Below are 14,383 nucleotides of genomic sequence, written 5' to 3' on the forward strand. Positions count from 1 at the left end.
CAGTGTCCACACTGAGCACGTGGCTTCCCTTCCTCTCTGCCACATCCCCATTCAACTTCAAAGCTGAAGTCTCCACTTTGCAGAGGAGATAAGGGGAAGCAGGAGAGGGGGTTGTTATTAAGAGCCCAGAGTACGGAAGGGGAAGGAAGTGATGTCGTAACCTGACACGGCACGGGATTTGCACAAATGCGTTGAGAAAGTGCCCGAGTCCCAAGGAGAAGTTGCCACATTGACCTAACCGAGTCCGTTTAGTCACAGAGCAACATAACATTGATTAAAAGCAGAAAATGCTGGAAACATTCAACAGATCAGCCAGCTTTGGAAGGAGAAACAGTCAATGTTTCGGGTCCAAGACCCTTTGTCAGAACTGGGAAAACAAGTTAATTTTAATTTGCAGGGAGGATGGGGAAGGAATGGATAGGACAAAGGGAATAACCCCTGATGGGTTGAGGCCAAGGTTGCCATGGTGATAAGTTATTGGTGAAGCCATCAGATTGATGGGCTCATTTTCAAAGTGATTTAGTGCTGCAGTGTGCAGGAGTAACTAGAACACTTCCGTGGCTCATCCATTGGTTTGGCTGAGGACACACTGACGTATGACGAGACCCTGTCCACTTCTGAGCAATTCTCCCAGTCTCTGCTTTCTCCCGGAACTCTCAGCAAGATGCTGTGTAGGAAGGAATATATAAAGGGACGTCCCTTTAGAACTGAGATGAGGAGGAATTTCTTCAGCCAGAGGGTGGTGAACCTGTGGGATTCGTTGCCACGGATGGGCTGTGGAGGCCAAGTCATCGGGTGTGTTTATGTGATTGTAAACGTGTTAAGCATTAGGGGGAGAACGGGGGTGGAAATAAAATGAGCCAAGGTCAAATGGTGGAGCAGACGATGGGCTGAATGGCCTAATTCTGCTCCTATGTCTTATGGTGTCATGAATGTGGTCGCACTGGGGAAGGGGCAGAGGAGATGCACCAGAGACGTTGCTGGGCATGCAATGTTTCTGTTATGAGGGGAGCTTGGATAGGCTGGGCCTGGGGTGGGGGGGGGGGTGGTGGAGCCTGCCAGAGGTGGATGACAACATATGGATAAGGTGGATGGCGAGAGAGTTTCCCCTGTGGCAGAGGTATCTATCACCGGAGGGCAGAGGTTGGAGGTGAGGGGTGGGACATTTGCAGGTAATTTGTGGAAGAGGATTTTCCACCGGAGAGAGTGGCTGGAATGTGGACGGCACTGCTGAAGGGCTGCTGGAGGCAGGTCCTCTCACAAGTAATGTGGTTAGTTGAGCAATTGAAATGCCAAGGTACAGAAGGCCACCGGCTGAGTTCTGGGAAGTGTGATTAGAATCGAGAGGTAGGTGATGGCCCAGCATGGATATGGTGGGCCGAGGGGCCTGTTTCCTTGTACGAGAAGGATGTTGGGCAGGGCTGCTGAAGGTCTGGCCAGGTGAGGCTGAGGAAGGACGTCAGTGAATTCCTCCGGACGCGGCAAGATGACTGTAGCTGGTGGAGGTGATGAACTGGGGGTGAAGCTGGGGCAGGGGGGAGGTTATGTTGTGGGGACAAAGCCCCAAAAGGGTTTAAAGCCACGGATGAGGCAAAATGCCCAAGGACACGTTTACAATCACGTAACCGCACCCACTGACTTGGCCTCCACGGCCCTCTGTAGCAACGAATTCCACAGATTCCCATCGTCTCCTGGGCAGCAGATGATGGATGAGTGGAACACCCCAGGCACAGCCACACCTGTAGGGGCGGCCAAACCTCAGTGAGAATGAATTCTGATGTGGTGGCACTGCAGCCAAGCAATTGTTACCGCCACTACACTGTCCGTTGAACACCGGACATTGTTGTATACAGGACGTTTCCTGTTGTGGGAGAGCTAGGGTCCTTGAATGTCGGGCATCTTGTACTTAGGACAGAGGTGAGGCAAATTAGTTGGGAGTGTGGGGAGTCCTTGGGACCGGTGGAAACAGAGGTAGATAGATTCTCAGTAATCGAGGGGTGACAGGTTGTCAGGGAGACAGGAGTGTGGAGCTGAGGTAACAGTCGGATCTCATGGACTGGCAGAGTAGCCTGGAGGTGCCGAGTGGCCTCCTGCTCCTAATTTGGACGTTCGTAAAGCGACATGGTACAGGACGAGTTCCACGAGACTTGGTGTTGTCTCAGTGTGTGACCGGTGCACAGGGATGTGAGTGAGCCGTCACCTGGGCTGAACGTTCTACCCGTGAAGGTGCAGCGCTGGTGGCTGCATTGTCGCAGCACTGACAGTGGTGGGACCCACTGGGGTAAAACGTGACTCTCGGCAGTCCGTAGATGCAACCACAAGGAAGGCGTGCCAGTGTCTTTTACTTTCTTTGAAGGTTAAGGTGGTTCGGCTTGTCACCAAACACTCTAATAAACTTCTGCAGGTGTACTGCTGAAAGTATCCTGACTGGTTGCATCATGGTCTGGTACAGCAATTCAAATGCACAGGAACGTGAAAAGCTGCAGAGAGTAGTAGAATCAGCCCAATACATCACGGGCACATCCCTCCCCACCATCGGTAGTATCCACAGGAGGTGCTGCCTCAAGAAGGCAACATCCATCATCAAAGATCCCCACCATTGGGGCCGTGCCACCTTTTCGCAGCTACCATTGGGCAGGAGATACAGAAGCCTGAAGTCCCACACCACCAGGTTCAGAACAGCTACTTCCCTTCAACCATTCAGTTCTTGAACCAACCGGCACAACCCTAATCACCACCTCAGTATAGGCTTTGAGGTGTAGTGCACCACAATGGACTTTGGTTTTTCTTTTGGTTCTAATTCTGTTTTAATTGATGCAATCACAAAGAAGGCACGCGAGTGGTTCTTCATTAGAAGTTTGAGGAGATTTGGTATGTCACCAACAACTCTTGTAAATTTCTGCAGATGTATGGTGGAGAGCATTCTGACTGGTTGCATCACCGCCTGGTATGGAAGCTCCAATGTGCAGGATCGAAAGAGGCTCCATCACGGGCACAACCCTCTCCACCATCGAGGACACCTTCACGAGGCGATGCCTCAAGAACGTGGCATCCATCACTAAGGACCCTCACCACCTGGGACATGCCCTCTTCATGTGGCTACCATCAGGGAGGAGGTACAGGAGCCTGAAGACCCACACTCAATGTTTCAGGAACAGTTTCTTTCCCTCCGCCATCAGATTTCTGAACGGTCCATGAACCCATGAACACTGCCTCGTTATTCCTCTTTTGTGCTATTTACTTATTTTTGTAATTTCATGTCTTGCACTGTACAGCTGCCAAAAAACAAATTTCACGACAAATGTCAGTGATAATAAACCTGATTCTACATTGTAAAAATTGTGCATAATTTCTTTAATTTATGTTTTTCTTGTGAATGCTGCTTATCTGATGCTCTGTGCCTGTGATGCTGCTGCAAGTAAGTTTTTCATTACACCTGTGTACACATGTACTAGTGCATATGACAATAAACTTGACTTTGACTCCTCCCTCCACTACCTAACCCTTCACAGACCCCCCCATCATGACCATACACCATATTACAAGCCCAACCGCACAGTTCAGATGGGCAGATGGGCCCTTTGGGTCAGAAGGTGTCCAGGACAGGTGCTGGAGGGCCGATGCTCTGGGGAGTGTGCTGCGGACTTCTGCCAGCATTCAGAATGTGCAGAGGCTCCCTGCACACCACTGCGTTCACAGCATGTCTCCCGGCAGCGTGCTCATCGTCTCGGCTGAAGGTTTGCAGTACGAACACTTGGCCCAACTGGTTCAAGCCCGGAAGTGAAAACCAGGATGTTGCAGCTGCCGGAAATCTGAAATCAAAACGGAAAATGCTGGAAACACTCACCAGGTCAGGCAGCGTCTGTGGAGAGAGCAACACAGGGCCTGGCGTCAGAAACATTAACTCTCTACAGATGCTGCCTGACCTGCTGAGTGTTTCCAGCAACTTCAGTTTTATATTTTGCTTCATGCCATTACCCAGGCTTCGAGTGTGGCTCCTCCCACTCTAATCTGCCTCATCCTCTCTGGGTGACCGCCTGCTCCTTTCTCCCCCCCCCAGTATTTACCTCATGTTCCTAACTTGTTATTCCCTTTGGCTCCTTGTTGGTCTAAGCAAACCTCTTCAGACGTGTGTCTGTGTATTTTAGCTTTTTTTTAAAGAGGAGTGTTGGAATTATTTTCAAATTAATTTCTGAGCCGGAGTGACCCCTCGACTGTAATCCTGTCGGGACCTTTTCTCTCCCTAGGCTAAGCTGCAGCAAGGAGACTGCTCCCTCGAGCTCTCTTCCACCTCCGACGTTGCCGGCCTGTTGAAGCAGTTCTTCCGGGAGCTGCCGGAGCCCATCGTTCCCGCCGGATTCCACGGCCCACTCTGCCAGGCCCAGCGACTGCAGACAGAGGACGAGCGGAGTGCAGTCACCCTTCTCTTGACCTGCCTGATGCCCAGGCCCAATGTGACCACCATGAAGTATTTCCTCTCCTTCCTCCAGACGGTTGCGGGCAGGTAGGGGACCACTCGGCAAACTGGGCTTGGGAGGCAGGCAGTGCCGCACCGGAGTGGGTGCACGAGGGGGGCCTAGGCTGAGGAATCCCTGCCGCCAAGGATAAGGTCGGGTAGCAGTGGGCACGCAGGTGCCTACTGGGCTAGAAGAAAATTCCCTGCAAATGGTGTCTGCTGCAGGTGAGTGGGTCGCCTAGTTGGTCTGAGTCAAAGCTGTGGGTTCAAGTTCCAATCCAGTGACTTGATTAAATGCTCGGTGCTGACCAATCACAAGGAGAGCTCCAGCGTCTCCTGAGATTGCTGGAAATGTCCCACCGCTCTGTCGGAGTGTTCACAGGTCCGATCCTGCAATACTTTAGATGCTGGAAAATCTGAATTAGCCACGGCAAATGTTGAAGATGCTCAGTGGGTCAGGCAGCATCCGTGGAGAGAGAAGCAGATGGACAGTGTGACTGTTCCGTGACTTTGCCGAGTACTTCCACTGTGTGTGAAAGATGGGTGGGGGGGGGGAAGGGAGGGAGATTCAGTATCGAGAGAGAATGAGGGAGAGAGGGGCAGGTGTGGACGGACACTGGGGCTGGAGGAGCTGTAACTGGCTCCAGAAGGTCGGAGAGGAAATAGGTGAGTTACAGCTCAGCAGCAAGTGGAGTCAATGCCACAGCTCCTACGACCCGGGTTCGATCCTGACCTCAGGAGCTGCATGTGGAGTTTGCACGTTCTCCCTGTGATTTATGTGGGTCTCCCCCGGGTGCTCTGGTTTCCTCCCACATTCCAAAGACATGCAGGTATGTTAAATGGCCGTTGTAACCTACCTCTGGTGTAGGTAGGTGGTGGAGAATCAGGGTGGGTTGTAAGAGAGAATGGGGATGGGATTGCTTAATGAGCTGGCATGGACTGGATGGTCCAAATGGCCTCTTCCTATGTTGTAAGAAAATATGAAGACCTAGAATTTCTAAGAAAAGATACCTTTATTAGTCACATGTATGTCGAAAGACACAGTGAAATGCATCTTTTGCGGAGAGTGTTCTGGGGGCAGCCCGCAAGTGTCGCCACGCTTCCGGCACCAACGTAGCGTGCCCACAACGTCTTTGGAATATGGGAGGAAACCGGAGCACCCGGAGGAAACCCACACAGACATGGGGAGAACATACAAACTCCTTACAGCCAGTGGCTGGAATTGCACCGGGGTCACGGGCACTGTAATAGCGTTTCACTAACCGCTACGCTACCGTGCCTGCCCAATCCTTAAATGTTATACAGGATTTGTCTGTGTCTGTTCCTGTGACTGTTTGCATGTTTGTCCATATGTGTTTCCATGTTTCTGTGTGTGAGTGTGTGTGTGTAATGCAGTCTCTACACGTCTGTCTTGCTCCACATGTGTCCTGTTCTCAGTGTGTCTGTGTTTGTTGGGATGCACGCTGAGAGAGGAAACCTTCATATGGACTTGTTGCATCACTGATCTGTAACAGTTACTGATTACTGCTGTCCGGGCTCTTTAACTTAGGTCAGAAAAGAATAAGATGGGAGTCCGTAATCTCGCGGTGGTCTTCACTCCAAACCTCTTCCAGCTCTTTGATGCGAATGGCAAACTGGCAGGAAACGTAGCAGAGGTGCTGCCATTGCTCACCCAAGCTGCAGAGACTCTCATCACCCAAGCTCAGAGCATTGGTGAGTCTGGTCCGTGTGGTCTTCAATAAAACCAGAGCAGTGAATCTCAGCTCTTGGCATGTTTCTGCCTGAAGTAATATTCCTGATATCTTTCTGCTTGGGGAGGTTTTTTTTTAAGTATACAATTGCCCTCGATGTGTTCTGATGAAAGGTCTTTGAACCAACAGGTTAACTCCCTGTCCTACGCCACAATTACTGCCTGAGCTGCTGAGTGTTTCCAGCATTTTCTGGTTTTACCTCAGACTTCCCAGTATCTGCAGGTTTTGATCGCACCAACACTGTCCTCCAATTGTTCCTGAACGTGATGGCTTTCAGAGGACGGCTGAGAGCCAATCCCATTGGTTCAGCTGGGGTGACATGAAGCAAGATTAGATAACAGTGGGGCATCTCCTTCACTAAAGAGCATTCATGAACGAGACGGGTTGCATCACGAGCACCATTTTTTTTTTAAACAAATATAATTATTTAATTCCTTGATTTTGAACTCACCAGAACTCATTTCAAGATCAACTATTATGTCCCAAAGACATGCTGGAAGCTTGATTGGCGCTGTGAATTAACACTTCACGGCAAAAAAAATCAAAACAGGAAGTAGATGGGCGTACGAGAGAAAATAGGCTAAAGGGAAATGAGGGGAGATGGGGCTGTTGGGAGTGACATGGTCCCAATGGGCTGAATCAGAAAATCACACAGCTCGTGAACAGGCCCTTCAGCCCATCTTGTCTGTGCCGACCACGATGCCCACCTACACTAATCCCTTTTGCCTGGATGAAGCCCGTATCACTCCACACCTTTCCTGTCCCTGTATCTGTCTCCTCTGGCAGCTCTTTCCATATACCCACCACCCTCTGTGTGGGGAGGAACTTACTCCTCGGATCTAAATGGCTTCCTTTATCATAATGAGTGAGTTTAACCTAACCAGTGCGCTATCGGTCTCGGGGGTAAAGACCTCACTGCCCTCGTACAAACCTCATTCAGCGTCGATGATTGGGGGCGACCCCCTTGTGTGTGTCAGCTGGGCTTTCTGGGAAACATGCATCAGAAGTGCCGGAGCAGTTCTGAGGGATAAAGTGCACTCGCTGGTGCTGTCGATCAGTGCCGGGCACAGTGCTCACAGGGAGCGGTCTTCAGATCTGCTGATTGTGTTTCAGCTTTTGCTCTGAATGTTTCGGAGAGCAGCCTGCAACCCTCTGGGTTAGAGTCCTTGCTTCAGTGCCATTTATCCATCAGTCAATGTCTTTAATCTTACAGGGAGGCTCTGAGCTGGGGAGCAATGGTCACTTTTCTTTCTACTCGGTGGTTTTTGAATTGTAGACCCTTCCCCAGCTGCTGAACTGGTGGCAGGTAAATGCTGGCTTCCAGTTACACTGAGCTTGGCAGAGATATCCCTGGGGGTTTCACAGGAGCATTAGCACCAGGCAACATTGACACTCAGCTGCCAGGGGGCGTGTAAAGCTCGGGCAAGGAAGGAAGTTTGAAGGAATGAGAGGGAGAGGAAGCTTGAGAGCCTTGGAGAGAGAACTCACAGGTAGCTGTAGGCAGGGTGGTGATGGAACCATTACATTCCGCGATGTGTAAGAGTTCCGGGGCTGAAAACAGAGGGCCAAGTCACCGTGGGGTTGGAGAACAAGAACGAATGGGTTAACGTGGAGGTGTAGTTTATCTGTGTGCTGGTTTAGGTCAGTGACCACAGGCGTCATTTACCTATGTGCTAGTGTAGTGGGTGATCACAGGCAGTGTTTAACTGTGTGCTGGTGTGGTGGGTGATCACAGGCAGTGTTTACCTGTGTGCTGGTGTAGTGGGTGATCACAGGCAGTGTTTAACTGTGTGCTGGTGTGGTGGGTGATCACAGGCAGTGTTTACCTGTGTGCTGGTGTAGTGGGTGATCACAGGCAGTGTTTAACTGTGTGCTGGTGTGGTGGGTGATCACAGGCAGTGTTTACCTGTGTGCTGGTGTAGTGGGTGATCACAGGCAGTGTTTAACTGTGTGCTGGTGTGGTGGGTGATCACAGGCAGTGTTTACCTGTGTGCTGGTGTAGTGGGTGATCACAGGCAGTGTTTAACTGTGCTGGTGTAGTGGATGTTGGGAGTGGGATTTGCGTCAGTGCACTAGCAATTTTTGTTAACGTACAATAACGTGTGCTGCACTGCTGATCTTCAGCACTGGCATCTGGAACCTGTGTTCACATCAGGTCATTTTCTGGGCTCAGTTAGATTCCAGGTGGTGTTGCTGTGGACCATTTTGCTCCTGCCTCACTACACCGTCACAGGGTTATGGGTTCACAGCCCAATTGAGAGACCCGAGCCCAAGAATCTGCTCTGTGTTGTGGTGTGACACAGTGAGTTAGCCAGTCGTACCCGTTTGTGGGCGAGCTGTGCAAGGAAAGGTCCATCTGTCCTGTCAAACACGTGTAGTAAAGCGTGTGGGACTACTGAAGATGTGCAGTGTCATTCCTGGTGTAGATAACCGGTTCCCAGTGCCGTGTGGGGGGGCGCATCCCTGGTGCCGTGTGCGGTACCGGTCCCCGGTGCCGTGTGTGGGATCAGTTCCCGTGCTGTGCATTTATTTCTCATCCCTCCCGTTCTCCTGCCATTTAGGTCACCTCCCGCCATTTGTTTTGGACAAGCTCCCCATCCTCCTGGATACGGAAGCTGGTTCCGTGACCTCTGGTGATCCGGGCGGACAGAGGCTCTTGGTGAAGCAGAGGAAGCGGCTGTGGCATAGTGTCGGAGGTCAGTGTCAGAGCTCGTCGGTCAGTATCGGCAGGTGGACGGTCGCCACTTCCACGTTGTCGCAAGGAGTCGGGTGTCTCCACGAGAGGTCAAAGGTGGTTTTTGATTCTAAGGTGTCGCCATGACAGTTACTCCCCACCACTTGGGACCAGGCCGGCCTTTGGCTGAGAAATGAGATCGGGAGGAGGCCGCCCTCGAGCCTGATCCACCAATGAGATCATGGCCTCAACTCCTGCCCGTGTCCTACAATCCTTCATTCCCGATTAAACCAAACCTCTGCCACCCTCGAGTGTATTCAGTGACTGACTGTACAGGAATAGGCCCTTCGGCCCACCATGTCTGTGCCAACCATGATGCCAATCCAACACTAATCCCCTCTGCCTGCACATGGTCCGTATCCCTCCACCCCTGCCTGTTCACGTCCCCATCTAAATGCCTCTTAAATGTTGCTGTTGTATCTGCTTCCACCGCCTCCCCGGCAGTGTGTTCCAGGCACCCACGACTCTCTGTGTTAATACAAAAAAAACTTGCTTGTAAATCTCCTTTACACCTTCCCCCTCTCACCTTAAAGCTCTGCCCTCTGGTATTTGATGTTTCCACCCTGGGACCCATCTCCATGGATTTCTGGGATACAGATTTCCAAAGGTTCTGAGCGAAGGAATTCCTGCTCATCAATAGGCGATCCCTTATTTGGGAATTATGCCCCCTATTTCTAGATTCCCCTTCCCTTCTCTCCGCCCCCACTGCCCTCTCGGCATCTGCCATTTTAAGCTCCAATGAGCGCCGGCCCAACTCCTTTATCCCAGGAATCAAGCTGGTGAATCTTTGAACCAAGACAAGTACACCCTCCTTAAATAAGGAGCTCAGAGCTGTCCGCACTCCTCTGGGTGCGGTCTGACCCACAACCTGAAAAGTTACACCAAGACATCCTGACTTTTATACTCATTTCCTTTGCAATTAAAGCCCACATTCTGTTTCCCTTCTTCATAACTCGCTGCATCTGTGTGCTAACTTTGTGTTTCGTGTACAAGGGTCCCGGATGCCCCTGTCCAGCAGCATTCTGCAGAATCACTCTTCTTGGACAATGTTCTGCTCCTTTGAGTGTTGTGGGGACCAGATAGGGAAATGGAGTGGTCCTGACGTCGGACCAGCCATCGTCTTGTTGAAAAGGGAAGCAGGCTCAAGGGGCCGAATGGCCTACTCCTTCAATTTCTCAAGATCCATGCAGCGATTACCATCTTTATAGAAGGAGGCTCTTTGGCCCCTCACTTCCCTGCTGGTCCAATTGCGCCGTGGGGTAATCTCACCTCCCAGATCTTGGCCTGTAGGTTACACCTCTTTGGATGGCCATCTGCAAAAGTGGAGAACCTCATGTTACGTTGCATCCAGGAAATTGTTAGTGGGGATGTTCCTGCCTCAGAGCTGAAGGATTGGACGGGGTGGTGGGGGAGTCCAGGACAAGGAGACCCAATAGAGCCATATAGTCACACAGCACAGAAACAAGTCCTTTGACCCAACTCGCCAACCAAGGTGCCCGTCTAAGCTCATCCCATTTGGCCAAAATCCCACTAAACCTTTCCTATCCAATACTTACATAACACTTAAATATCACTTAAATGTCGTTATTTTACCTGCCTCAACCACTTCCCCGGCAGCTGGTTCCATGTATGCACCACCCTCTGCGCGAAGAAGTTGCCCTTCAGATCCCTTTTAAACCTATGCCCTCTCGTTTTTTGTTTCCTTTCTCTGGGGGGAGAAAGGACTGTGCATTCACCCTATCTATGCCCCTCGTGATTTTACACAGCTCTATAAGGTCGCCCCTCAGTCTCCTACACTCTAAGGAATAACATCCTAGCCTGTCCAACCTCTCCTTATAGCTCAGGCCCTCAAGTCCTGGCAACATCATCATAAATCCTCTTTGCCCTCTTTCCAGCTTAATGACGTCCTTCCTATAACAGGGCGACCAAAACTGTATGCAGTACTCCAGATGCGGTCTCACTAAGGTCTTGTACAACTGCAACATAACATCCCGGTGGTAAAACGGGTGTCTGGTGCAAGAGGTGAGAAAGCTCTTCTTCGTCCCAGAGACACGGACACCCAGAACACTCCCCTCATTTGGCCCTGGTCACGGTCACTTATCATGGCGTTGAGGTGGCTGGAGCTGATGGTTGTCTGGAGGGACTGTCCTGGCTGGGGTGAGACAGGGACTGAAGGGGCATTTAACTGAGGTAGGTAAAATTCTGAAAGGCCTAGACTGGGTAAACAGGATCTGTTTCACTTATCAGTGAGCTCAGTAACTGGGTGAGGAGGGGGATGCCAGAACTTCGAGGTCATTGGTAGAGGGGAGCTGAGAGATGAGGACTTCACTGGATGAGTGAAGGAGGCACAGGAGCCCTTGGCCTGAGGGGAGGCGCGACACCCTCAACTTGAGGGGAGATGGAGGCAGAAACACACCCTGTGTGTAAGTACTCAGGTGGGCATCTAGCGAGCTGTAACTTGCTGGCCATAAGATAATAACTCAGATGAGATTCAACAAAAGAACATTTTGACCAGCATGGACGTGATGGGCCAAATGGTGTCCTGTTTCTTTCTCTATAAAGGTGGCTATAGCTGTTTGGATCTCAAGTTATTGAAGCAGGAGTGGGCCATTCAGTTCCTTGAGCCTGTTACCCCTGCCCCCCCCCCCCCCCCCATCCACCCCTCCCCCTTTTCAATAAGACAATGGCTGGTCTGATCTTGGGCTCAGTTCCATGTTCCTGCCCGATCCCTGCAACCTCAATGGTCCAAGTATCTCCGTCCTGGATCTGTTTGGTGACTCGGCCTCCGTGGCTGCCAGAAGCAGAAACTTCAAAAGGGTTCGTGGTTCTTGGAGAGAAGGAAATGCTCCCCCTCGCCATCACAAAGGGTGACCCCATATTCTGAAGCTACGTCCTTTGGATTCCCCGACACAGGACACATCCTCCCGTCACCTACCCTGTCAACTACCCTCTGAGCCCGGCCTGTTTCAGTAAGGCCACCCCTCACTTTTCCAACATCCAATGAGTTTAGTCCAACCAGTTTAGCTTTTCCTCTCAGTACATCTCAGGAAGTAACTCATTGCAAACAATGACGCCTCTTGTGAATGGAACTGTCTGTAAGGGGAGTGCAGAGGTACACGGCAGCACCTCCTTCACATTTCTGGCTCACAAGGTGAGATTCTGAATCTGATCACTAGGAGGGAGCTGCAGTTGCGTCCATACAGCACAGAAACAGGCCCTTCAGCCCACCATGTCCATGCCAACCCACCTACACTGATCCCCGCCTGCCTGCACTAGGTCTGTATCCTGCTACGCCTTGCCTACTTAAATGTCTGTCTAAACGTAGTGACTGCATCTGATTCCACCTCCATCCCCGGCAGTGAGTTCCAGATATCAGCAACTCTGCATAAAACAACTCACCCCTCAGATCCCCTTTAAACTCCTTCCTCTCAGCTTAAACCCGTCCCCTCTCGTTTCTGATACCCCTACTGTGGGGGGGAAAGGTCTGACTTATCTATCCATCTCATAATTTTATAAACTTCTATCAGATCATTCCTCAGCCTCCTTCGCTCCAGGGAAAACAAGCCCAGACTGTCCAATCTCTCCCCGTAACTGAAGTCTTCCAACCCAGGCCATACCCTGGTGAATGTCCTCTGCAGCCTCTCCAGCACGACCACATCTTTCCTCCAGTATAGTGACCAGAACTGCACATAGTGCAGCCCAACCAGTGTCTTCTAAAGTTGCAACATAACATTCTAACTTCTATGTACTAATAGAGTCATACAGCATGGGAACAGGACCTTCGGCCCACAGAGTTCCCTCTCACCATCAACCACTCAGTCCTACACTAATCCCATTTTATCCTCCTCACAACTCCCCCAGACTCTACTCCTCACCCACACACCGGGGTAATTTACAGCGGCCAATTAACCTTACCAACCTGCACGGCTTTGGGATGTGGGAGGAAGTGTGCACGTTCACAAGGAGAACGTGCAAACTCCACACAGACAGCACCCAAGGTCAGGATTGAACCTGGGTCTCTGGTGCTGTGAGGCAGCAGCACTACCTGCTGTGCCAAGCAAGAACAACAGTTATCAATGATTTTATTTCCCCAGTGTCTTGCAAATATTTCATAAAGAAGCGCTGAAGGAAATATTGACCAGATTAAATGAAAGTCCAGGACTTTGTGTAGTTGACCTCCAGTGTTGTCTGTGTGGAGTTTGCATGTTCTCCTGGTGACTGGGTGGGATCCCTCTGGATGCTCCAGTTTCCTCCCACGTCCCAACGCCATGCTAGTCAGTTAATTGGATACTGTGAACTTCCCCTCTCGTGTCGGTGAGTGGTCAGAGAATCGGAGGTTGTCAATGGCCATATGTGGGAGAGGAGGTGACAGGGAAATAAGTGGGGGAACGGGATTGATGGAATTACTGAGTGCCAGCATAGACTTGATGGGCCAAGTGGCCGCCTCCTGTGTTGTAAGATGATCTGAGTGCGTAATCAGACATTGAAATCTCAAACGTAAGGACAAGTTTGGAATCCTGAAAGTTTCCATTGGTTCACCAGTACAGTCCGTGTGGACATTCAGGTCAATTTAATGTTTTAATTTAATTATTTTCCCTCATTTAATGGTCTTTAAATCTGAATATTAAAGACATTTAGAGTTCCTCAGAGACTTGACAGCTGATAAAGCTGCAGCAAAGGGTATTCAGGGGTATTTTGGGGCCAACTTAGCAACGTGCCCTTCTGCACAGACCATGAAGAGACCATTTTCAGCAATCCTACACTGATCCCAGCTTATTCTTCCCACATCCTCATCGACTGCCCCCAGATTCTGCCACTCACCCACAAGCCGCAGCCATGTAACCTACCAACCTGAGGGTCTTGGGAACGTTGCAGCATCTGAGGAAACCCACACCATCACGGCGTAGACTCCACACGGACTGCATCAGAGGTCAGGATTGAACTTACGTTGCTGGAGCTGTGAGGCAGCGGCTCTGTCTGCTGTGTCACTTTGCCATACGTCTCCCCCTGTGCATTCCTGGGGATCTGATCACCAACCAAGCCGCTCTGTCAGAGTGCAGGACACCGAGGACCAGCGCGATGGGCCTTTGCATCTGGACCGATTGACTGGATGACAGTGGTTGCAGTTGTGAACAGCAGACCCTTGCCAGCTCAATGTGGTGACCAGAAGCTTGGCCCCAGAGCTGGGTTTTACGGAACATTGTATAGGTACAGAGTAGAAGGGGGGGACTCTAGAGCTTGGGTCTAGGTCGCAAAAGTGTGCCTGCTAGCGGAAGGGAGCCGTAGGTTGAGTTACAGGTCGTGGGGGAGGAGAGATTTGGAACGTGTTGCATTAGTGAGTGAGGCACTGGGCCTGAACGTAAAAAACTTGATGTTCCTTTCACTATCCAGCTGACCTCTGACATCCTGCTCTTGATGTATCCGGCCCCCGAGTCTCTCACC

The 14,383-nt window shown here is 50.9% G+C and overlaps 1 protein-coding gene across 1 annotated transcript in view; it reads left to right on the top strand.

Annotated features, from left to right (window-relative positions):
- The window catches only part of LOC127586267 (uncharacterized), a 65,740-nt gene that overhangs the window by 29,575 nt on the left and 21,782 nt on the right, over positions 1–14,383 (top strand). Inside the window, exons 4-6 of the mRNA XM_052044073.1 lie at positions 4,248–4,504; positions 6,006–6,169; positions 8,769–8,903. Coding sequence (XP_051900033.1) covers positions 4,248–4,504; positions 6,006–6,169; positions 8,769–8,903 — 556 coding nt within the window. The remainder of the gene's footprint in view (positions 1–4,247; positions 4,505–6,005; positions 6,170–8,768; positions 8,904–14,383) is intronic.

This window comes from Pristis pectinata, chromosome 35, assembly GCF_009764475.1.
Source record: "Pristis pectinata isolate sPriPec2 chromosome 35, sPriPec2.1.pri, whole genome shotgun sequence".
Taxonomy (NCBI): domain Eukaryota; kingdom Metazoa; phylum Chordata; class Chondrichthyes; order Rhinopristiformes; family Pristidae; genus Pristis; species Pristis pectinata.